This window comes from Dama dama, chromosome 22, assembly GCF_033118175.1.
Source record: "Dama dama isolate Ldn47 chromosome 22, ASM3311817v1, whole genome shotgun sequence".
Lineage (NCBI taxonomy): Eukaryota > Metazoa > Chordata > Mammalia > Artiodactyla > Cervidae > Dama > Dama dama.
Window position 1 is genome coordinate 12,086,011 of NC_083702.1, and position 25,926 is coordinate 12,111,936.

General features: G+C 52.6%; 1 protein-coding gene across 3 annotated transcripts in view; it reads right to left on the bottom strand.

Moving 5' to 3' along the window:
- Window positions 1–5,339: 5,339 nt before the first annotated feature.
- ERC1 (ELKS/RAB6-interacting/CAST family member 1) overlaps window positions 5,340–25,926 on the bottom strand; it is a 270,574-nt gene continuing 249,987 nt past the window's right edge. For all 3 annotated transcript variants that reach the window (XM_061124651.1, XM_061124648.1, XM_061124649.1), the window contains one exon: window positions 5,340–10,240. In XM_061124651.1, coding sequence (XP_060980634.1) covers window positions 10,103–10,240 — 138 coding nt within the window. In that variant the 3' untranslated portion in view covers window positions 5,340–10,102. The remainder of the gene's footprint in view (window positions 10,241–25,926) is intronic.

A 25,926-nucleotide genomic window follows, 5' to 3' on the forward strand; every position in this document is an offset into this window, starting at 1 on the left:
ATACAACGTGGGCTTCCCAGGTAGTGCTAGTGGTAAGTGCCACCCTCCTGCCAATGCAGGAGACCTGAGAGACACGGGTTCAATCTCTGGGTCGGGAAAATACCTGGACTGGGAATGGCAACCCACTCCGGTATTCTTGCCTAGATAACCCCATGGACAGAGGAGTCTGATGGGCTACAGTCCAAGGGGTTGCAAAAGAGTCGGACACAACTGAAGCGACTAACAACACAAGAAGCTCCAGCTGCTCTTGTTAGCACAGGGTACGCTGAAGAGAGAATGGATGTGGGCCGTGGTCTCACTCAACGTCCGTCTGAAACGTGGACAGGCCCCGGTCATCGCGTAAAGGGCGGGCTTGGTGTCTGGCAAGCCCTTCACCAGGAGCCCCTCCTGTCCTCCACTCGTGGGCTGGGTGACCGAGGGCACTGCACATTCTCTGTAAATCACTCCCCTCTCAGTCTTGTTTATTAAACTCACAGAGGGCCACGGGGGCAGGACAGCCACAAGCCCTGGGGTGCTTCGGTGGGGGGCTGGTGGGTGGACACAGGGGAGTTGGCTCCCACCCTGGGGCCTTGAGTCACCCCCAGCCGTGGCGACTGACGCAGACCTGCAAACAGAAGGTGCCCCAGGAAGCGCTGGTGAGATGAAGACAGAAAACCCGGCGTCTGGCGGGAGAGCTGCCCACCAGCCCGCCCGGCTGCCAACAGCTGGGGTTCTGTGTCCAGGACACTCAGGAAATGCTCCTCTCTAGACCTGCTGGAACGGGAGACCCTGACCATCCCTGATCCCTGCAAACTGGGCAGTACCCAGCCCTGGGTCTCCTGCACGTAGAGGAGGAGGAGATTTGGTGGAGGTGGGGGAGGGGCAGGAATCTTGTTAAGCAAAAAGAAAAAACAGAAAGAAAGAAGGTGGCTGCTGGGAAAGGCCTGTCAGGCTCAGGGGAGCAGCCGCCATGGGGCAGGGGCAGTCTCGTCTCCTCCCCACCCCAGGGTGACTGCCGCCCTCACTGCAGCCAGTGTGGCCCCGGCAGGTCTTGCTTCCCCACCGGGCCGTCATGCCCCTCCACGTCCCCCCAACCCCAGGGGGCGGGGGGAGAATCGCAGAAGCTCCAGAAGGAAGTGATTACACTCAGAAGCCCTGGTTTGCAGACACAGGTATCCAGCTGAGAATATTAAATCGCTGTTCACAGAATCACCTACATACACATAGGTGGCAAGTCATCACCAGGGGGATTATATGGCCCCGCCCTGCTCCTGGGAGCTTTGAGGGGTCCAGAGGTTCTGGGTGGAGACCCCTGCGCTCCCCGACAACACTGGGAGGCTTGGAAGATGTTGTGGCTGGTTCCAAGCCATGCTGGTGATTTTTAACACCTTATAATAAAACCAACGTTTTAGTAAAGACAGGAAGTCTGACTGGCCGGACAGATCCAGGGTCCCTGTCCACGGCGGAGGCCCCCTGGGTCCAGCTCAGGGGTGGGGGCTTCAGAACCCCCTCCCAAGGGTGCTGCAGAGCTGTGCTCCCACCCTTGGCAAGTGGGCTGGAGAGCTCAAGGCGCAAAGTCACGGTGACCCTTGTGACGCTGAGCTCCCCTCAGAGCTGGCACAGAGCCGGGGCAAGGGTCGGGCTGGGGCCTGGGAGGTGTCCGGGAGCGGCTTGGGTTGGAGGCGAGGCTGTTTTGGCGGAGCCCCTCTGCTCAATCTCTGCACCCTGACCCTATCCGTCCTGGGAGGGGCTGCTTCCCAGGTCAGAAGATCTCACATAGCTTCCTGTGTCTCGTGAGAGGCCGGCTAGGGCCCCCATCCTGGGAAAGAGTGGGGTCTCCCATTCTAGCAGGTCTGGGGAGGGGCATTTCCTGGGTGTCCTGGACACAGAACCTCAGCTGTTGCAGGAGGGTGGGGAGGATCGGAGGTCAGCTGGGGCTCCGTGTCCTGCGTGTCTCCCAAATGGCACTCAGGGGGCACCTGTGGCCAGTTCTGGGCCAGCTGGAGTGGACGCTCCTCCTCCTTACCTGGAGTCCTGGTGGCTTGAGGCTCCACTGGTTGAAGAAGGAGCGTGAGGGAGGGTGGAGGGAAGGATCCCGGGGTGCGGGCCTCCCCACTCCTGCTGGCTGAGGCTCCACCGGCTTCCCCCTCTGATTCCTTCTGGATTAGCTCAGGGCAGCTTCACCCCAAAGACCGTCCAAGTTGGCAACAGCCACATGTTGGGCTGCTTGGCTTTTAATAAAATTTATGATTTAAATCTTGTGCTCTTAACACCTTCTTTGCAGGCCTCCAAGGGGAACAAAAATGTTGAAGCTTTTTACTCATTTCCTTCATCGCAGGGAGACCCTCACACTGGGCCAAAGCCTGTATGGGGGTGCATGAACCCGGAGTGCACACATGTGCACACATGCACACACACACACACACACACACACACACACACTCTGGGGAGGGGAGGGAACTTTACAAAGACCAGTTGCATCTCAGTCCCTGGCAAGTTCCCAGAACATCCATCGAGCCTTCAGTATGGAAACTCTTTTCTGAAGCAGCAGCACCTGCTTTAGATGCAAGGTCTCTGTCCCCTGGCCGTGAGGTAGGAAGGAGCCTTGTTAGTCAGCTCAGGGGCACTGAAGGAAATCCCACGACCCCGAGGACCTAAGCTGAGGGTGTGTGGATGGTGAGGCCTTGCACAGTGAAGATCCCGAGCTCCAGGGTCAGGCCCAGATTGCCCTCTCCCAGCCGACCTGGCCCTGAGCAGGGGGCAGCCAGGGCCCCGCAGGCTGGCTCTGAGGTCTGGCTCTCAGGGGAGGCCACCTTCTAGCAGATGCCCAGCTAAGGCATGTCCAGCGACAGAGCTGTGGGACCGTCTTGGAGTTAAAGCTCTTGGGAGACCTGACGAGAGCAGGCCCGTTCCAGTGCCTGGTGGGTTCTGTTATGAGCCTGAGTATGCACCACTGCATTCGGGGCCAAAGGAGCAGACGCCCGCCCCCAGGGACTTTCCAGCTGCCAGCCTGGGCGGGGAGCTGGGGTCAGAGCGTCCCCGCAGCGTCTGCAGGTTCCAGTCCACGCTGGGGGCCGCAGGCTGGGCTCTGCAGCGTTAACGTCCTGGCTCAAGAATCTGGCGTCGGGTTCCCGTCTCCCGGGTGTCCTTTGTCACCGTGACTAAGAGGCGGGCGGACAAAGCCCGCATTCAGGAGCCCATCTCCGGGGGATCGGCGCGGCCCGGCCGATGAAACAGCACATTGGCATCTGGGCTTTGCCCTCTAAAGCAGAAGCCATGTGACTGCTGGCATCTGACGCCCCCGGGTGAGGGCACCGTGGCCAAAGTCTGGCAGGGGGTCAGGGCAGGTGCTGGAACAGGGTAGGCGAAGAGGCTGGTGACCCCCACTGGAGAATCCCCCTCTCCAGGCCTCGTGTCTCTACCTGTGGGAGTAGGCATCCTTATCTGTTTTAAAATGAGGAAACTGAAGATGAGAGAAGCCAGGTGAATTCCCGAGGCCACAGCCTGACACACAGCATAGACCAGAAGGCGATCCCATCATCTGATCCCTGGACCCTTGCCTTTGCACGCACGGCCGAGGTTACCACAGGCCAAGCCCTGCTCTGCCCTGGCTCCCCGCCCGTCCAGCCGGGTGGGCATCCTGCTCCCCACACCCCTGCAAGCCCCACGCTGGCCTGGCCTCTCCTGGACGGCCGCCCGTCAGGTTCCCCGGGGACATTTCACAGTGGCCCCACAGACAGAGGCCGAGTGACTACTCGTGTTCTCTTCTCTCCTGAAGTGTCAGGAGGATCCTGAAGCCGTGGCTCATCCTGACTCTGCACTGCAGCGACAATCCAAGGAGAGCTAGATGGAGCCCCCAGCTCCCACTCACTGCCCACCCACAGCTCTGGAGTGGGGACGGACACCACAGCTTCCCGCCAAAGTCCGAAAGGAGCCCTGAGGAATAAAGTCACAAGAAGAGGAAACTGGAGCCTGAGCTGACCCGGCAGGAGCCGCTGGCTTCAGCGACACTCACAGGCCGGTCTCCGTGTCCACGTCCTGCTGGGGGCCGCCTCCTGGTGCACCTGCTGGGTGGTCTTACTAGCAGCTGCAGACCTGAAGAATGCAGGTCTCCGCTCTCAAGCAGGAGAAACACAATTGCCCATTGTCCTCATTGTGGCCTGTGACCTGGAGAACGTAGCAGGGCTGAGGTCAAGGGCAGCCGAGGCTCTGGGCTGTGAATCCGGGGCCCTCTCCCACACTCCCCCAACACCTGGGAAAGCGTGTGGCTCTCAAGCCAGCTTCCTTGGAATGCTCCCTTAGGGTCTAACCAGCACCTAATCGTTTTCGAACCAGCCCAAGAGGCTCCAAATCACAGCAGTCATCTCCCAGTCCAGGGAAGAAACCAAGTTCACGGACGGAATTCTCCACTGCAAGTTCTCCTCTCACGTATTCTCCTTACACCTCGTGGCCTCTGCGTCCCTCTTTCTGCATCTGAGCAGGAGACCATGGGTCAAATCAGCAAGCAACAAGGCAGGATGAATGGGAGACCCTGGGGACAGCGACCAGTGTCACCCAGCAGCTGTGTGGTGGACACATTGGCGCGTGGTGGCGATTTCATTTATGCAGCAAAACACACATCCTGCAGTGAGACTGTGCCCACCCCAGGCCTTCCCTGCTGGAGGGAGCGAGGCCGGGCAGAGCCGGGCATGGGCAGGGCTACAGGAGGGCGGTGTTTGGTCCATGTGCCAACGTCAGTGGGCTTCAGAACCTGTATGGAGAGGGAGGGAACGCGGCGAGCGGGCCGAGTCCCTTGTGCGGGAGACAAAGTAACAAAATGAAGCAGAAAAAACCAACTCTCACCAAAGTCCCCAGAAAAACTTCTGGACATCAGGCTCAGAGCTGCCGACCTTCCCAGCAGATGGTCTTGGCAACCCCCTGTTCCCGACCCCCGTTCTGTCCATTTATGCAGCTCATGTGGTCCAGGGTATACATGCCACCACACATCCCAGGGTCGGGGGAGGGGGTGGCTCCAGCCATCTGAATCAGACCTGTGGGCACTGCTCTGAGACAGAGTGAAGTGGGGACCCCAGCTCGGGCCTCGGTGTGCAAACCGTGACACACAGTAAGGGGGGCGGCCAGCCTCGAGTCCAGGTGGGTGTCCAGAGGGGCTCCCCCTTTTCAGAGAGTCACTGTCAGCCTGTCAGGGCCAGGGTGCTGTCCACTCCTCTGCCCTCCCGTGACCTGGGCATCCCTGCTTCCCAGGGACTCCTGGTGGGGCTGACTGCACGGGGACTGCCTGCTCTCCTGCCTTTCTAGCATCTGAGGACACATCCTACCTGGATGAGCAGACTGCATGAGGCTCAAAGAAAAACAGCACGCAATTTTTAAATAACTTTATAATTTCCTGATGGATTTAGTTTGTGAATAAAAAAGAAAAAAAAAATGAACAAAGTGTTTACAATAGTTATCAAGGCAAAGTCGACTCTAACACAGTTTCTCTGTAACGTCATGATCGTGTCAGCGACACTGCCAGGCCGGCGTGCAGTGGACGGCAGTGGGGGGCCCGCTCAGACACCACCCCCTCGGCCGCTACTGTCGCCAAAAGGACTCAAGCTGCAGGGTCAGTGCCCAGGGCCCCGGCTCCTCAGCAGGGGCGGCTCTCCCTCCTGAAGCTGAGCCAGGGGGGGCGGGTGGGCGGGCAGGGGAACCCTAGGAAACCCCAGTCTACGACCCACATACCCGCTGGCCTCGAGCGCCTTGGGCTGCCCGTGGGGGCCCAGGGCGTGTGCAATACTGCTGAGTGTGTGTGTGGGGGGGTAGGCAGCCCCACCAGGGCCGGGCTCTCTGGCTCAGTGGAGGTCACCTCCTTTCCTGGCCAGGCCATTGCTGGGGCCCACACGGGCAGCCTGGGGGGTCTCAAAAGCTTTCAGGGAAAGGCTGCAGGAACTGAAGCCAGAGGGGCTGGGCTCTGAGCCCGCGCCCCACCCAGACCGCAAACTCCAGACTGGCCGGGGCTTGGCCCATCCTGGATGGGCCCCGGAGAGTATAGCACCAAGTGGGCAGGAGGAGGCTCTGTGGCTGGTGCAGGGCTCAGGGACCAGCGCCAGGCCCAGGTGACTACACGGGACCCAGCACGCTGGGCGGGGGCCAGTGTCGGGGTGAGGGCAGCTACAGGGTCAAGGATCTGGGAGCCTCTGGCAGAGGCCCTGAGGGTGGAAAGGCAAGCCGGGCCCCAGGAGCCCCTCCTGAGCCCAGCGGGTGGTCGCCTGCCTGGACCTGGACCTGGTGTCTCCCCAGCAGCCGGCCCGGCTGCCACCTCAGCCACCTTATGGGGAGAGGGGCGGTGTCTGGCTGCCCCAGAGCTTGAATTCCTTTGTTAACATGATATTGGTTGGATTTTTTTTTTAGAAACACAGCTCTTTAATTTTTCAGTTCTACAACTACTCTGTAATATCTTAATAATCTCAACAATGGACACAATGGAACCGCCCCGATTCTCTGAACCACACGGACAATATCGACAAGCAGAGAAACGAAAGAGGAGGTGGGGTGGGAGAGGAACCCACTCCCTGTAAATCAATCCCTAATCCACCGCTCCCCCGGGGTCGGGAGGAGAAACACCTACGATGGGGGTCACAGCACTCGCCACACACGCTGGGAAAAACCAGGAGACACTTGGTTACAGTTTTGACACTAAAAAGTTTGGAAAGTTTTTGCTTAAAAAGCACAGGACAGCCATTTTGTTCAGAAGGATTTCCCGTTTTCTTCTTGCACAAATGTTAAATATTCCCTTAGTTTCCGGGGAGGAAACACCAGATTCCTCTCAAAACCTTTCTTTGATGGTTGTGCCCCTGCTGAGGGGTCAGGGATGGCAGTGGTGGGTGGGCCTCGGTCTGCATGGCTGACTGCCCCCCCCCCTCCTCCCCCGACACCCCCACAGCCCTGCGCTCCGCCGTGGATGGAAGATGAGGCTGGGGTGGGGTTGGGGGCCCACACAGGGTCCATGGGGACTCAGGAAGAGCCATTTAGGCCCAAGTCCACCCTTGCTCTTTCCCCGCCCTGGGGCCTTTGCTCACATGGTGGAGTCCATGGTGGGGAGGGAAGGGCACGCGGGTTGGGTCAGCAGCAAATCCTGACCATCAGCAGTCACCGACACCTGGAGACTTCCTCTCCTCCTCTCGCTCCGGGGGGCGGGCGAGCTGCTGGAAAACCCAACAGACCTTTCTGGACACAAAGGGCGGGCCGAGCTGCCGCCGTCCACGCTGGAAGCGCCTTGGGTCCCATCTGCTTCACTTGTGTTCCTGAGACGAAGTTAGGAAGAGCGAAGCTCTCAGGCCGCCTTCAGATGGTCAGGTACATGGTCAAGGTACAAGGTCAGAGCCGAGATGGAGTTGCAGAGCCCCACTCCCTTCTTCACACCTGAGAGCCCACCTGACGACTTTTCCATTTCAAACGGTGCCCACACCCTTGCAGACCTGCACCCAGACGCTTCATCACAAGCCCAGCAAGTGCCTGCAGCGGAGGGGCAGGACCCGGGAAGAGGAGACGGGCACTGCATGAAGCTTCTGCCCTGAGCCCCAGGTCGGGGCCACCCACTCTCCTCGCTGCCGCCCGTGACAACTGTTACCTGGGGACAGAGCTCAAATGCTCAGGGCAACAAGACGTGACGATGGGATGGAGGGTTTGGTGGGCATCCTAGGTGGCCTGCAGTGCGTCTCCAAGGTCACAGACCTTCGGGAGCAGCTTGTGACCTCGTACAACCACGAAGCCAGGTAAGGTCAGGGGACACAAGGCTCGTGTGATAGGAACTGCGCCTTCAGCAAACGTTGGCTCAGTGAGAGACCTACACTCAGTAAGATGCTAAATGCTGGAGATTACATTCGCTTTGCCCTTGTGGTATAGGCAGGTCCTTGCTCACTATTAAACTTCAGGCAGAGTTGACTCTCATCCAGGACCAAACAGCCCCCAGAACCACTGAGGTGCGAGGAGGACCACCCAGGAGACAGAGGAGAGTCCTGCCTGGTTCAGGGACAGACAGATGGTGTCCGCCCAGAGTAATCCTACAGGTATCTACAGGCAGGCAGCAGGGACCGTATCTGACGGGGAAGGTGGACCCGGCGGACCACCAGAAGAGCCAGCTGGGCCGCTGCCCTGCATGGGGCCCCTCCTTTCTGCAGGCCAGGGAGGAGGTCCTTCTACCTTGGTTCTCCCACTGTGGCGGATAATGTAAGATTCCAGGACTCTGGCCCTAAAACACCGGGGCTTTCTACGTGATTTATGGGCAGTGCAATAAATAAATGGGGTTGAGGTAATTGACCACGAACAGCCACCACTTACTGTCTGAGCCCTGCGGCAGCCCCGCTCTGGCCAGCTCAGCTATCAGGAAGCATCTCAGTAAGAAATTTATGAACAGAGTCCATTTAAACCTTCGATAAGGAGCACTCGACAACTTCTCACAGGGAGAAGCTGGTTTATGGCGGGGAGTGGGGGCTGCTGGAGATGTGACCATATAAGTTAATGGGACCGTCACGGACTGCTGGCGGGAAGATACGGGACTGACGACTGTGACAACCTGACAGGCAGCCTCGGATTCTCTGGGTGAGTAACTGGGGAAGGGGAAGGAGAAAACCCATTTAGCCCAGCAACTCTTTATCAGAGGATGTGAGCGTCTGCTGGGTGTCTGGCCGGAGAGGTGATCAAAGGGCGAGATTCGGGTTAAGTGGTCTGTTTCTCGGTGCCTGATGTTTATGACTGCCACCGTCTATGCTTGGGGAAGACGTCAGTACTCCAACCGGATTTGCAACTTTGGGGTCGATTTTCTGATTTGCAACATGGAGCTGGCCAAGTTCATCGAGAAGCACGTGGATGTGCAGAGAAGACACCGTCCACCATCATAGCCCTTTACACAGCACGCTCCTTCGGGGGAACAAACCCCCAAATTCTGAGTCATCAGATGGGATCCTATCCTACAGGCTAGTAACTGATGCAGCCTTCTGCCCCCCAAAACCCATAAATTCCATTATAATGAGAAACGCTGATTTGTGGAAGATTTTTCTGGAAAAGTTGCCCTCTATTAAGACTTAAGATTGGACCAGGTGCATCTCACAGAATCCTCGACCCTGCCCCTCCCAGAGGCTGTCTTCACGGCTGGTGCCTGGCAGCCTCATGCACACCACAGGCACGTCACAAACACGGTCTGAGCAGAAGGGAAGGAGTATATGTGTGATGAGTGACATCCATGTGCAGCAGAGGTCAGGATGAAGGCTGCAGGGGTGGGGAGGGGGTGCCCGAGCCTGGAGTGCAGGGTGCGGGTGGGGTGGGGGGAGGCAGAAGCACTCTTCAGGGGTGAGACGGAGACGTTCTGGGGAAGCCAGCCTGACCCAGAGGACTGGTCATATTCTACAGAAGCAGAGCTGTGGGCGTGGCCACACTGCCTTCTTCTCTTTCAGCAACGGATGTGATCCAATGCACCAAGCAAGAGGGACTCACCCAGAGGCTGAGAACAAGCATGAGGACCAGGAGGCAGGGAGGCCGGGTCCCCGAGCGCCCGCCCACAGGCCTGCCTAGATGCCCCTCGTGGACAGTCACCAGCATGGACAGGAGAGGAGAAGAGTTGGTCGGCTCGGTCCCTGGTCCCTCTCCCCCTTCTTTCTGTTAATACTCTTTTGGGGATTTCATTTTTTACCCTCTTGGGGGAAAGCACCTGTCCTGGTATCAGAACACGCAGCTCTTGGGTCTGCAGTGAGGCATCCCCCAGAAAGCCGAGCTCCGCAGCATCCAGACTCCATCCTCGTGCCACGGACTGGGGGGCGGGGCTCTCCCCGTGTCCCCATCAGGGCATAGCCGCCAGCGTCCACAGTGTCACTGCTGATGGCCGGAGGGCAGCTCTCCACGGAGGCTTGGCTGCTCGCCCGACTGGGACGGCAGGACAGTTAGTGTGGGGACGACACCCGAAGAAGGAAGCAGGTTAGAAGACAGACGAGAAATGGTGCTGGCGCCTCGCTGGAGGGACTAAGCGAGATGGGACGGGGTCTGTAGTGTGTCTGGTGCCAGAAGCCTAGGGCCCGGTTCCTTGCAGGCCTCCTCTCCTGGCTCCTGGGTTCAGCGCTCGGGCTGCTGGGCTGGCCGCTTCTGCGAGGGGTCAGGATGACTCTTCCAGGGCGTTGACCACCTGCTCCAGGATGTCAGGGCAGTGATCCGCGATCTGCTGCAGGACGGCGTTGGCAAACTCCTGCAACTCGGTGTTGTCCCGCTCACCTTTCTCCTGCTCGCTCTGAAGCTGAAAGGAGAGAGAGATTCAGGTGAAATAAATCAAGCCCGTTTGCACTGAGTTCAGAATTACCCTTCATCAACAAAGGAAGGATGCTGGCAAACACGTGGATGAGCCTGGAGGGTATCGCGCTCAGTGAGATGAGCCAGACCGAGAAAGACAAACACTGCGTGGTGTCACCTACACATGGAACCTGGAGGGAGAAACGTCGAGTCAAATTCGAAAAGCAGAGAGGGGAACAGTGGCTGCCAGGGCTGGAAGCATGAGAAACAGAAGCGGGCAGTAAAAAGGCACAAACTTTCAGTTCCGAGATGAATGAGGTCTGAGGTCTAATGTACAACCTGGTGACCACCATCAATGATACTGTGTCACACACTGAAATCTGCTAGAGGAGCAGGGCTTAGGGGTTCTCATACAGAAAAGGAGGAAATCATGACATGATGTGTGTTAATAACTTGACCGAAAGGCTGAAGAAACCATTCACAATGTCTGCGTGCATCACACCATCGGGTGTACCCCTTAAAGACATTATAATTTTGTTGATTTTAGCTCAGTGAAGCTAAAAAAAGAAAAGTGATGAAGAAAAGTCAGTTTCTATACGAAGTCTTCCTGTATCAGAATTAACAATCAGGAAAGTATGGGAGTATCGAATGTCTCCTCTTGAAGATGAAGGTTAGAGGCTGGCCCAAGGCCCCCAGAGGGTGACCTGCAGAGCTGGGATCCCACCCGGGTGCTCTCACTCCGGGTATCCTCCCACTGGGCCACGCTGTCACACTCAGGCCCAGGAGGGGGCGGCGTGCATGCATGATCAGACAGGGTCGTGCACACTGGTCCCTGCCTCAGGGAGGGCCCCACGCCCCGCCATGGGCTTCTCCGGCTCAGTGCATGAGACTCCCTACCTCAGGCCCACTGCCTGTGCCAAAGAGAAACTGAGCTTGTTTAGAAGTGTATCTCCTATTGTTTAAACACTCTCTGACATTCCTCCATGCACTGCACCAGTGTGTATGAGGGCCTACTCTGTGCTCGGCGCTGAAATGCGATTGACTTGGCCCTTGCCCTGGAGCCCTCCCAGGAGACGAGCAAGTACACAGATGACTATGACCCAGCCAGGAAAGGGCGGTGACCGAGGCCTGAACACGCGGCGGGGCAGATAGGAGGATGCCCATGTCCTCCCAGGGCGGGGAGTCCCGGATGTTCCTGAAGGCTGAACAGGAGTACATCCGGGAGGTCAGAAACAGAAGTGGTCGAGCAGATAGAACAGGTACAGATGTGCAAAGCCATCGAGGGGTACAGGTCTAGGGACGGTGAGACACACCCCTCCCCCAGCAGCTGAGTATCAGACAGGGGACAGAGTGCAGAATGGCAGAGGTGAGGCTGGAGGGACAGACTGGGGCCAAGCAGCGTACACAGAGCTAAGGGTTCAGGTTTCATCTGGTGAGAACCACAAGGGCGACAGCAGCAACCGGAGGCCCAAGAGCTTTAAGACAGCACAGTGATGTGATCGGTGTCGTGTTCTCAGAAGACAGTATGAAGCTGAAGCAGGTCACATGGGTGGAAGGAACAGCATGTCCAGGGAGGTCATTGTCACGAGCCCAGGGGAGGATGGAGGAGGAATACAGGCTGGGTGGGTGGGAGAATTTCCTAAGGCTGGACTGGTGGGAGGCGGGGTTACATGAGAGAGGACAGAGAACAAGGCAGATGAGCCTGAAAATACAGGAGGCAGAGCAAGTTTTAGGGAAGGAAGGAAACTGAAAATTGAGTTTAAAGTGTGGTTAAACACACAGACTCTGGAGTGAGGCTGGCTGGGACTTGAGCTCCGCTCTGCCAATGGCGGGTCTGTGTGACCCGGACCCCTTGGAGACTCAGTTTCCTCGTCTGTAAAAAGGAGCAATGATATTACAGGGTGGTTTTAATGCCTTAATATTTGTATAAAGTACAGCACAATGTCTGACACACAGAAAGTGCTTGGGAAATGTTAGATGTTGTTATCAAAACTGTTACTGCTGTTTTTTATGAAGCAGACAAGATAACCCAGAAAGAGCATGTGGATTAAAATGCAAAAAGAAGCAAAGTTTCAGTTACACTGTTGACAGAATCTAGATGCTCTGAGCCAAGAATGAGCAGGCTGCTTTTTCAAATATATCAAAGAGCCGGGGACAGATTCAGAGCTGGTGATGTTCTGTCAAATGTTGAAAAAAGACCAGGACGTCTGGTCCCAAGCGTCTGGCAAGGGCCAGGTTTAGACCGGGCGAAGTCGGGTGTCTCCCGAGCTCTGGCTGTGTCACGTAACTGCGAGTTTCCTAAATGGGGAAAGCAAGGGGTCGGGTGCCTTGTGAACACAGCAGCCTGGGCCAGAGCCCCGGGCTGCGATGCTTAGATCTCTCCCATCACGCAGGGCGAGAGAGGAGGTTATGAGGTTGTGCTGCTGCTTCAGCTTATCTTGGGCTGGGGATAGATAAATGCTCTTTATCTTATTCTTTGTGGGCTGTGATGACTGACTGTGTGTCCCCCCTCAGATCCTTATGTTGAAATTCTCATCTCATCGCAGCGATGGTCTGAGGTGGGGGCCTTCTGGAGATGCTTGGACGTGAGGGTGGAGCCCTCGTGAATGAGGAGAGCTCAGAGACCGGTCTCCCTCCCACTCGTGAGGACCTGAGGAGAAGCGGGCCATCTGTAGCTTGGAGCAGAGCCCCAGGTAGAACCAGCCTGTGTGCTAGGATCCTGGACCTGCAGCCTCCAGAATGTTGGGGAACAAACTGTTGCTGATAAGCCACCCCCAGCTTATGGCACTTTGTTATAGCAGCCTGACTAACATAGCGAGTAGTGCTTTTAAAGAAGGCTATGAAAGGGAAAAAAAGGGGGAGGATTTGGCTAGTCGAACATTTAAAACATTTGTATAGAGACAGAAAAGATGTAAGTAAAAATACAAATTTTTGCTTGGGAAACGTTTAGAATAAATAAAACAAAGGATTGCTATCAATATATTAGGAAAGTGATAACAATACTCCTAATAATCTAATAGAAAAAATGGGCAGAGGATATGAACCAAAAACTCACAGAAGGAATGTAAATGGTTAATAAGCACATTAAATGAGTCAGCTGTCATTAATAATTAAAGAATAACAAATTAAGCAAGATAGGGTTTTGTTTCTTGCCCCCTCCCATCATATTGGCAACAAGAGCTTCAAAGATTGTTAACAATCAGTTGTTGGTAAAGACCTGAGGAAGTGGGCCCTCATATATACCACTGATGAGAATATAGACTGGGGAGCACTCGGGTCTCTTCAACCAAATTTAATTGCATGCATACTTTATCTAAATAATTCCACTTTCTAGAGTATATTCTAGAGAAAATACCAGTAAGAAATTCAAGAAGGTATGCACAGGTATGTTTACCAAGGCAATTTGTAAGAATGAAACTTTTTTTTTACCGACCTCAGTGTCAAACAAGAGGTGAGAGAGGTCTGTATGTTTGGGCTTATGTATAGAAAAATGTATGGACAAAGAAACACAGAACTGTGAAGAGTGGTTAGTCTGAGTGGATGGAATGATTTGCATTTTACTCTGTATACTTCTGTACTGTTTAATACCCATAAGCACTGTCGATTTTACTAAAAGAAATACGAATAAAAATATGTAATATAAATATTCAAAGCCACATGTATTTTTCAAATGTGTAACTGTTATATATTCTAAGACTAAGAGAAGAAACCAACAGAAGTGTATAAAACATTCATTCAAGAAGTACTGATTGATTCGCCCATGAAAAGGAATGGAATTGTGATCCAGGCTACCACACGAACCCTGAAAACACTATGCAGAGTGAAAGAAGCCAGTCACAGAAGGCCGCATTCTAGACGGTTCCATTTTTATGAAATGTCCAGACAAGGCAAACTCAGTGAGGGGGCGGCCAGTGCTGCCCAGGGCGAGGGTGGGATGGGGTGGTGCGAGGGCCTGGGGACTGATGAACACGTTGAAAGCTGGCTGTGGTGATGGCCACACAACTCTTGAGAATCATGCCTTTTAAATGAGTGGATTGCATGATGTGTGAATTCTGTCTCAACGAAACTGTAAGGATACAGAGTCCTGCTTGCAAAGTGCTGCAGAGCAAATGCCCGCTGAGAGGGAGAAAGTGCTACGGCTTCAGCCAGGGTGGAAAAGAGAAGAGGGGAGAGTCCCTTGAGGAGGTGGAGGGAGATGTTCGAAGACAGAGAAGGCTCGTTCCAGACAGAACACCAGCAAGAGCAAAGGAGGCGCCGCGCAGGAGGAGATGCGCTCGGCTGGGCCCTGGGGTTTGGGGACATGGAAACTACTAGGTCTTGGCAGAAGTAACGCAGGTCTCCCTAGGCTGACCGGGCATGGGCACTGCCCCCAGGACCCCCCAGACCTCTCCACGCTCTCTGTGATGCCCACCGAGGGCTCTGGCCTTCACTGTGGGCACCTCATTGTCGGAACAGTGGGGACAGACTGGAGCGAGCTGAGAGCGCGATGCAGGTGCGACTGAGATGCAGGGTGAGAGGACACGTGATCGTGACCTGCCGTCATCAGGGCTGGAAGCGGAGGGGGGAGGGGTAACAGAACTGGAGGAGGACCAGAGAGAGTCAGGAGTGATGGAAGAGATCAGGGGGAAAACCAGAGGTCAGCCACAAAGGCTATGCTTTCCCAACATCTAATGAATGGTCTGCCTGGGGAAAGGTGCTTAGACACAGAGGGGTGAGAATACAGGAGGCAGTGCTCCTTCACCGGCGGGTCCCTCTCCGTCTCCGGGGGATCGAGGCTGGCTTGCACCTGATCTGAAGCAGCACCACGCGTCGGCACAGCGGGGCAGAGAGAGATTCCACTGGCACGCGATCCATTACACGCTAGTTATTTCCTGTCTTGAAAAAAAATCCCAAAGATCGATCTTTCCTGTGAAACGGCAACTGCTTCTCAAATGAGGATTTCTGTTTTGACTCTGAAATGCAAAGCTTTAGTCATCTGAGGTCCGAGGAGCGCTGAGTGTCGGGAAAAGTGTCGTTAAAACTTCAGACCACTTAGGGAAGAAAGGCAACGTGAAGAAACCAAACGAAGACTTGAGACAGCTGCGCTCTTGAAGCACAGGTGTGAGAACAAACCTTGAGGGGGATTAGTACCTCGTTATTTAACAGTATTTCATTAGCATGCACAGGACATGCAGAAAAGGAAAAAAAAAGGCAGTTTCTGTGTGGTTTCAGCATATAGTAGACACCGTGGACGAACCAGAGAAGATGTGTTCTGGCTTCCGAAACTGAACTTATCAGCTTTGTCTCTCCATCCTTTGCCTCCTCCCCAAAGAAAAGTCCCTTAGTCTTAGCTCAGAGAAGGATTTCCCAAAACATACAGACATGCAATATTGGGGATTTAATGAAAAAGCTTATTCCAACCTAGCTGCAATGCTCCTCTGTCCCTCTTCCCTTCCTTGTTAAAGTGACAAATCCCAATTTAGTGGGTATAAACTCAGCCGAGTAAGCCAACAACATCTACCATTTCCTACTCTCTTCTTTCTAATACTGGCAGGCCAGTTCTACCCCCGCAAGTACTACAGTGAAAAAACACTGCTGTCTTGTTTATTTTCTTAAAAATACCATAATCATATGCAGTATGTAGGTTCACAGAATATCCCCCTCTAGGTCCAGAGATGCAATTTTCTGGGTATGTGCTGAGAGCTTTGCATCTAAAGACAGACAACAACCCTAAGAATATTTCCAAATACATTTAAAAAACAAACGTGTTCCCGTGAATCCCATAAGCTCCTGTTACAGCAGCATCAAATCCCATACCTCAGCATCTCTGCTTTCTCCATAAATAAACACCTAACATGAAATCTTCCCCAAGTGCCTTGGGCCTCTTCCTACTTAACCTTAAGAGAACTAACATACTCTGGAGGAAGGGAATCTTGGAGTAAGAGGTGTACAGCCATCTGCCTCCGGTAGAGAAGATAGAAAATAGGGTTGGCTAAAAGAAATGGGGGGGATTTCTCTGGTCCAGTGGCTAAGACTCTCTGCTCCCAATGCAGGGGGCCCGGGTTCCATCCCTGGTCAGGGAACTAGATCCCACATGCCTCAACTAAGAAAGACCTGGCGCAGCCAAATAAATAGCTTTTAAAAATTTAAAAAAAAAAAAAAAAAGAAAAAAGAAAGAAAGAAACAGGGACTTGGAAATGTGGCTGAGGATGACTGGAAGGGTGGCATCCTGCATGTGGGTGCTACTGGTGTCCATGGCGAAGGACAGACCGCTCAGGGGGCTGGCAGCCGTGAACCTGCGGTTGTTCAGTTGCTCAGTCCTATCTGACTCTGTGACCACATGGACTGCAGCCCGCCAGGCTTCCCTGTCCTTCATCTTCGGGAGTTTGCTCAAACTCATGTCCATTGAATCAGTGACGCCATCCAGCCATCTCATCCTCTGTCGTCCCCTTCTCCTCCTGCCTTCCATCTTTCCCAGTGCCAGGGTCTTTTCCAATGAATCGGCTCTTTGAATCAGGTAGCCAGAGTATTAGAGCTTCAGCATCAGTCCTTACAATGAATATTCAGGGTTGATTTCCTTTAGGATTGACTGGTTAGATCCCCTGGAGAAGGAAATGGCAACCCACTCCAGTACTCTTGCCTAGAAAATTCCATGGATGGAGGAGCCTGGTGGGCTACAGCCCCTGGGGTCACAAAGAGTTGGACATGACTGAGCAACTTCACTTGTTGTTGATTTGATCTCCGTGCTGTCCAAGGGACTCTCAAGAGTTTTCTCCAGTAACAGTTCGAAAGCATCAATTCTTTGGTGCTCAGCCTTCTTTAGGGTCCAAAACTCACATCCGTATATGACTACTGGAAAAACCATAGCTTTGACTATATGGACCTTTGTTGGCAAGGAGATGGGAGCCTGAGGAACTCATTACTAAGGTAACACAGACGTGACACATCCGATCTCAAAACAACCCCATGACGCTCCTATTCCTCCTCCTCCAGGTCACCTGGAGCCATTTCCCACGGCCCTGGCCCATCAACTAACTCTGTTCCCAACCTCTCCCCTCCCCGGCCTCTGACCACGGCCTCTGGGGGCTCTTTCATCCCAAGCTTTCTGAACCTGCCTCTGTCACGTGCATGTGTGTTAAGTCGTTTTCCTTTCATTCACCATCAAATATCTAAAATAACGCTACATTTCCTACCTCTGTTTCCCATTTTCCTCAACACATAAGAATTTAGCTTTTTGTCATTTCACCAAAATTGCTCTCTCAAAAGTTGACCAAACGAAGACCTCTGTGCTGAAAAGTCACACGGCACTGTGTGCAGAAGGACCACGTACCTTAAACGGAGATACGACACAATCCCAGATGGGAAGGCTCAACATTCTAAGGGTGTTAATTCTGCCCAAACCACCTGCCGATACAGTGCACTCCGATCACAGCTGCGGCAGGTGTGTGTGTGTGAGTGCGTGTGACTGACACGCTGATTCAGGGCACGAGAGGAAACATAAAGAGCTCGGAGCAGCGGAACGACCATGGAGAAACAGTGCTACAAAATAGTTCTTCACATGATTCAATGTTCCTCTAGAACCCAGATTTTAAAAGGGCTGCATTGTAATCCTTTTTACGGATGTATTATAATTTATTTCACTAATTCAATTATTAGAAATGTAGTCTGTAGTTTTCACTACTATTAATATTAGTGTGTTGAAATTTTCTAAACATAAATCTGTGCATATCTATGGCTGTCTTCTTAGAACTCTGCATCAAAGGGTATACACCTTTTTAAAGCTCTGGACATGTCACCAAACTGTTCAGAACAGCAGTACTAACTTTTAGTCAACAAATAAGGATGACCATTTCCCATCCTTCTGGTCCCCTGGGGTCACACCCACCTCCCCCACAACCTTGCCAGTGCCACAGGGCTGTTTTCATTCACAGTTCTGTGTAGTGAAGCCAAAAACAGAGGCGAAGTATTTAAAAATATGTTTATAAGGCCATTTCCTCTTTTGAGGAATTCCTGTGAACGCCCTTTTCAGGCCACGTTTCTTTTGGTTTAGTTTCTCCCTCTCTGATCTCCTGGTCACAAACCTGACACTGGCTCTTGGATCTCAGCATCTTCTGCTTATTGCAATAGCTTCACAACCATCTCTGGAGAAGGAAATGGCAACCCACTTCAGTATTCTTGCCTAGAGAATCCCATGGACACAGCAGCCTGGTGGGCTATGGTCCATAGGGTTGCAAAGAACTGGACACAACTGAAGTGACTGAGCATACAGAACCATCTCAACCCTTTCTAAGATGGGTTGGGTTAAGTTTGCTCCTCCTCTTCCAAGATCTTACATGATTTCCTTCTTATAAACAGAGTCCAGTCCCTCTGGCACGGTGGCCACCATCCATCCCGTCCTACTTTCCCAGTTTCATCTCCCAGTATATCCGGGTCATCCTCTGTGTTTTCGCTCTGATGCGGTTCCCTCACCCTGGGACATGGACCATCTTACCACCAACACCCCTGCTTCCCATCTAACTTATCCTTCGTCAACGGAGACGCCCCATGTCAGAAGTGAACACTGCTGTTGAAGTATTCATTTTGTCTCCTGTCTGAGGAGTTGGCTACGTGTTTACTTCCCCAATGCTTTGGCAAGTTCCTCAATGAATTCTTTTTTACATACCAAGGCTGCCGAGCAAAGCGGCCTGCACAGAGCAGACAATTGAAAAACAACTGGAGGAGGAACTGAAGGAACAGATGCTAATGCCGGGGGAGGGGAAACACCAGCAACTTTTCCAAGAGCTCTTAAAGATAAACTTGAAGCATCTCCAAGTCAAGACTGTCTGATGGCAAAGGCCTTATAGCAGGACGTGTCAACTGATCACTGAGACACCCACGCTGTTAAAGTTCTCAAAAGATGGACCGTGGGACCAGTACAGGATACCAAGCTGGCCTCTGGCATGAATTTTCTGGCTTTGTCTGCTGAATGTTATGATAATGTATTCTGTTCTTAGTAGCTATTCCAGCCCTCGCTGAATTCATAGTAGTAATATGATTTCTAGAGGGACTCGGGCCAAGAATCACAAATGCAACAGCAACTCAATCTGGATTCTCAAAGCAACACGCACGGGATGGAGCAAGGGAGAAGGGAAGGGCAGGGAGAAGATGCCCCACAACCCACAAAAACACGTCACGACAGGCTGGCTGTGAGGGAGACCGTGCGGGCTCCGAAGCTGCCTTCCATGTCAGAGAGCAGAGCTGATGGGGGTAGATGGATCAGGACCCTGTGGGTGGGATGCAGAGGCAGAGGGGCAGCGGAGGACGGGCTGGAGGCCCTGGAAGCAGCCCAGAACCTCCACCGCCCAGCATGGGTCAGGGAGTCAGGGCGGGGACGGCTTCTCTCCACAGCCCAGTCAAGGCCAAGGGAGAGCTAACAGAGACCCACGAGACAGGATGGTCTTAAATGAGAGGAAAAGCCTTATTTCAAGGCAAATAGCCCTGTGTTTGCAGACACAGGATAGGGGAGAGAGAAGAGGGTGGAGGGGTGGGTATAAAGCCGGGAGGGATGGTTATAAGAGAAGTGACTGGACAAATACTGCTGTCCCTGGCAGTGACTCAGATTCATTCGTGTTTGTAGCTGGGTTGGTGGTGGGCGGGAAAATCACAGAGAGATGCTTGGTTTGGTTTTAGCAGACAGGAATCTGAACTTGAGGTTTCTAACAGCGAGGTCCCAGGGTGCAGAGGCCGTGAGGTTTGAGCTGTCAATGGACATGATGACTGGAGCCTTGTAGAGGTGATGGTCTTCTATCGGAGTGGTCCTCTATCCTGGTCAGATCTAGGCTATAGCGCCCAGCCCCAATTTGCAGGCTGTTTAAACTACACTGACCCAGGAGACATGAAGACATGAAACAATCCAAGTTTGGATTTTTGAACAACTAGAATAAACTGCTATGTATTCTGCCATAATTATTTGCTGCTGCTGTTGTTTAGTCACTAAGTCATGTCCGACTCTTTGTGATCCCATGGACTGCAGCCTGCCAGGCTCCTCTGTCCATGGGATTTTCCAGGCAAGAATACTGGAGTGGGTTGCCACTTCCTTCTCCAGTGGATCTTCCTGGTCCACGGATTGAACCCAAGTCTCCTGCATTGGCAGGCGGGTTCTTTACCATCTGGGCCATCAGCGTCACCCAATTATCTGCTGAATGAAACATGAAGCTTACGTGGTCAGAGGGACCTGACAGCATAGTGCACAATTCATGTCCAGGCAGTAAATACTTCATTTACTTATCCACAGGAGTTTGGTCACCTTTGTGCTTTGTGGCATCCCTCTGGCATTTGGTAACAGGGAAAATGGAAGGTGACCTTGAAGGACGTGCCTACAATCACTTCCCATGGATTACAGTAAACTGCAAAGCCCTCTCTTCCTTCTATCTCAAGCCTGAGCGTGCAGCTTGAACCTTCCGGATTCCTTCCCAAGGTCTCCCTAACCCCAGCTGCTGGCCACCCTGCCCTGGACTCTGCAAACTGACTGGCCATGCTGGTGGCTGGGACGCTGCTGCTGGCCCTTCTCCTCGCCCTTCCCTGACTCGCAATAAACCCTTTGCCCGGCAACGCTGGGTCTGTCTTCCTGAGGAGGAGAGGCTGCTGCTGCTTAGGCCAGAAGTGAACAGGGTGTCATGGCTCCTCCAGGATGAATCCACCATCAGGATCCATCACCACTGCTTGCCCGGTGATAACACATGACTGCACGGTGACCTTCTTGAGGTGCGCCTGGGGACATAAAGGACTGTCCTCCTCTCCTTCCCTCATGTCAGGTGACAAGGAGGGAGCAAAGCCCAGCCCTGAAACCTCTTGAAGCATGAATATCACAAATGCCATCTCAGGACTGTCAAGAGCACGTTAAGTTAAGCCCTGCATACGGGAGGTGCTCCCTACACAGTCTCTGGATGAACACTTGCCATGTGCCCTGGGGGAGGAGCTAGGCTTTTCAATGGTTAAAAACTGAGCAAAGATAAAAACAAACCAAAGGCGTCTTTGCTGCCCAGCATTGAAAACCCCGTGGCAACTTCGCGGCCTGAAGAGAATAAAGCACATCAGGTTTGTGGTGACCCTGTATCTGTACAGAGCACACAGTTTAGTTTTCTACACTAACCCCCTCCCCGACAAAATGTCAAATGGTGGACCCACCAGACCTAAAAGCAGGCCGATTCCAAAACTGAGACTCATACGCCTGGAAGGGAGCTAACAGGACCCGCAGTTCAGTTCTCTAACCTTCAGGGAAGGTGCGCGAGACCCGAGGAGGCTGAGTGGCCAATGTCGTGTAGACTGACGGAGCCTGAGTCCCAGGAAACCCAGGGCTTGTCCTCCATGTCCTGGCAGCCAGCAGCCAGGGGGTCAAACTCTGCTGTCTTCAGACACAAGTGCTCCGGAGAGAAACAGAGGGCCTGTCCCCACCTCAAAGGCCAGTTTCACAGGACATCTGGTCTTGCCCGCTAAACACCCAGTGCCTCAGAGCCCCCATGTCACTCACGGCCGCTTATCGTCTTCTGAAGGCTACAGTCAGTCGTGGTTTTTTGAGAGTCAACAACCTGGAGTCAAATGACCCATGTGAACTGGGGTCAATGGACGTACGGGACCGAAACACAGCTGCTGACACCTGTCCCCCCAAAGTAAGCTCCCTGGGGACAGCAGGGGCTGGACCCAGGCACGGACAGTGATGGGACAGCCCGGGTTTAGACAGTCATCCGCCATAAACCACCACCAACTCCTGCTTCCTGATAATTCTCTGCTGGACTTGCAGATGTCACTAACGTACTAATGTCTTCATCCCCAGCCTACTCAAGTCTGGACACTTCTAAAGTATTTCCTGCCTGAAGTATTCGCCTCTGACTGAGATAATCTGGATTCTTCTATGTGATATCTGACCTCCCAGGTTACTATCTTTCCTGAGAGATTCCATCCTGACACAGGTGGTCCACTTTCTCTGAACGAGCTGGGGAAGGGAGTGAACAGAGAAATAGATGGAAGACATGCTGACGAAAGATGGAAGTGGGAACGGACACCCCCTCCACACACAGTGGGGCATTAATGTCCATCTGACTGGCTCCCAAGATACTGAATTTTAAGAGTCAGGAGAAGGTGGAATCCTCTCATGTAAAAATGTCCCAGAACACCAAAGGACTGATGTATCGTCCTGCTCAAAAAACAAGCCAGTTGTGACTACAGTTGTTAACACTGTCTTGTGTAACTGAAATTGCTAAGAACATAGAACTTTAAAAAAGGGAGGTAACGAGAAGTGATAAATGTGCTCATTAACTTGATGAGGGGAACACTTTCACAAAGTCAGCAATCACCACCCTGCCCACTTGAAACATCTTACAATTTTATCTGTCAACTGTCTTCCTGTGAATCTGAAAAAACAAACCAGGTACCCAATGGGTGGGGTGTTCAGATGCAGCGCGTCCTTAGACAGAGACGGACCTTGGCCTGTGCCAGGCCTCCCTGTCCCCACTTGCTGGCACAGCGCTGGGGGCTTGAGAACGTGTGGAAGCGTTTTTCCTTTGTAAGTCTTAGGGCACAGATTTTGTTAAAACACATTTTCTATAATATGTCAATGTTATTGCCTGTTTCTCCATGCTTCTTGTATACCTTCGAAGACAATACTATCCAACACTGATATCTATGGTTCTTCAGCACCACAGAATTTGAGCATTGTACAGCTCTAGGAATTAATTTTATACTTTGTTATGTAATCTTTTAGTGCTGTAATATTTATAACATTGGACTCGGTTCCAAAATGGATAAAATATATGTATGCCATGACCCATTCTTTAAAAATGTTTCCTCATTCTGAAAGGAGTTTATGCAGCACCCCAAACACTACAGTGTGGAAGTTTAAGCAGGATTCTTGCCCGGCAGAATCTCAATGGGTAACACGTCACACCATCTCCTACAAGTCTGTTAACTAACGTGAGCAGAGACATTTATGCTGAGAGCCGGCTTTGCCCACGGAGGAGAACGTCTCTCTCTGCCACAGGGGTCGAAGGGCAGCAGCTGGGAACCGCAGACACGGCCGGCCAGTCCAGCGGGTTTGGTTTGGCTCTCAGAATTGAGCATGTCAGAGGGGGAGGATCAGAAACAGATAACAAACCACCCAGACAACTAGTGAGACCTCTAACACTGAAGCCTTCGGGACGGCAAGAGCAAGGCTCTGCTGTGGCTGAGGTTTAAGTGCTAAACCAGCACACGGCTCACCCTCGCCCACGAGTCCCTGGCCAAGCAGGAGAGGGCAGTGGCCTTGGCGGCAGTGGCGTGTGATCAGGGCACTCTCTCCATCCAGCACGTGGCCCCCACTCCAGGGCTTTGTGACAGGGAGGGAGGAGGGCAAGGCTCCCTCCCTTGCTTGATTTTTGCCTTCTTAGTACCTACTTGACACCTCCCCTGGGTGGTCTCCTGGCTCCCTGGTGAGACGACAGAATGACCTTTTACAAGCTCCTGGCCCAGCAATTGAGAGGGGCTACAGAAGGGGCTCCAGTACTGACCAAAGTTCCGGGGTCACATGGGCTGCTGGGGGACCTCGGGGACCCACGACCATTGTAGAGAGGACCATGCACAGTGGTGGAGGGCAGGCACAACGCGATAATACAGCAGCTGTACTGATGCAGAGAGGGCTGCAGGGGGCCAGACAGTCATTCATTTGGGATTGTTAAAGGGAAGTGTGTGTGATGTGATTTGAAAGCTCTTGGGGAACGTTGGGTTTGAAAGGAAAACGTTCCCACAGCCACTAGAGCTCAAGATGGGAGACCCCAGGGACACTCCAGTCCAGTCTGGCTCAGTGGATGCTCAAGGGTCAGCACACGGGGAGCCCGGGTCCCCAGAAACGTGCGTGAAGCCACACTTTATGCCCTGATGTCTGTGAAGCAGCTTTAGGGAAAGGCTCAGCTACTAAGTTCTGTTCAGAACACTCTGCACCGATGTCACCAGCAGACCCTGCAGCCTCTGGTGGAGGATGCCATAATCAATGAACGTGAGCAGGGCTCTCCAGCACCCCCTGCTCCAACAGGCAGGCCCCGGGATTCATGTGGAGGGCCATTTCCAGAGTCGGTCTGGAAGCTAGTTGTTCGAAGGCCTGAAACAATCACCTAAGGGGCAATTAGGGCCCCAGGAGCCCCCTGGGCTACTGTTGTTCACTCAGTTGTGTCTGGCTCTTTGTGACTCCATGGACTGCAGCATGCCGGACTTCCTGTCCATCACCAACTCCTGGAGTTTGCCCAAACTCATGGCCATTGAGTCAGTGATGCCATTCAACCATCTCATCCTCTGTTGCACCCTTCTCCTCCTGCCCTCAGTCTTTCTCAACATCAGGGCCATTCTAAACACTCAACACAGTGAGCAAGAGCTCTGTGTCCTCATGGACACTTGGTGAATTTTAGCCACTTTTGTGGGACTGCTGTGGTATTTCCTTGTGGCTTTCGCCTGCGTGTGGGCACTCTGTTCATGTGCTAGGTTTGTGTATTTTCTGTTGTGAAGTGTCGGTTGATGTCTTCTGCCCATTTAAAAGCTATGCTGTTTTGTCTTTTTGTTCCTGATTTTAAAAATATCTTCTTGATTGAAGTCCTTAGTTTGATATATATACTGTGAAAATTTCCTCCCAGTATTCTGATGAACAGAAATTTAAAGTTTTGATGAAGTACAACCTTTCATTTTCTCCTTTCATGTTTATTGTTTTGTCTCTCTCTATGTCTGCTGAACTGGGGGTAATCTCAGCATTTTGCTAATATCTAGAACTTAGACGCATTTCTTTAGTAAGGCTTGAAAACAACCACCCATTGCTAATCCTTGGTTTGTGTGTTTAGTCGCTCAGTCTTATCTGACTCTGCGACCCCATGTACTGCAGCTCGCCAGGTTCCTCTGTCCATGGGATTCTCCAGGCAAGAATATTGGAGTGGGTTGCCACTTCCTTCTCCAGGGGATCTTCCTGACCCAGGGATAGAAACCAGGGCTCTTGCATTGACAGGTGGATTCTTTACCACTGAGCCACCTGGGAAGTCTTGGTTTACAAACGCTCAATTTTAGAACCCAAAACACTGACTTCACCTAAAATTCCAGGGCTACTAAGGTTTTAAAAACAAAAAGTGCCCTTTAAAAAATATTCACTCATTCAGCATGTAGGTAACACATGTCTGCTGGCAGGATGAGATGATCTCTATCAACTGGGCACAGTGCTGACAGGTATGCCAGGGCTGGGGAGGACCACAGAGTGTCTGGGGCTCAATCGTAGTTTCTAAATCTCTCTGAAAGGAAATTCTATTAACACACTTCTTTGCAATTTGTCCCAGGGTCACAATTCTACATTCAGATTCTTTTTTATGTCTAACTGAAATATTTATAATTGAATACACCCTCATCTTGGAGAAGGAAATGGTAACCCACTCCAGTATTCTTGTCTGGAGAATCCCATGGACAGAGGAGTCTGGAGGGCTACAGTCCATGAGGTCACAAAGAGCTGGACACAACTGAAGCGACTTAGCATGCATGCATATTCTCATCTTCTGTCCTCAGGAGAAAATGAAAAGAGAAACACAGGCTTCCTCACCATTGAGACAAAAACCTCCATCCAGTAACTGAGCTCCATGCTTTTTCTTTTAAAATTTTCTACATAATGCACCCTTTAAAAATGTTTATTTTTTAATACTCCAATCTTCTTCATCTTCTTCAAGTCTTTTACCAAGTTTT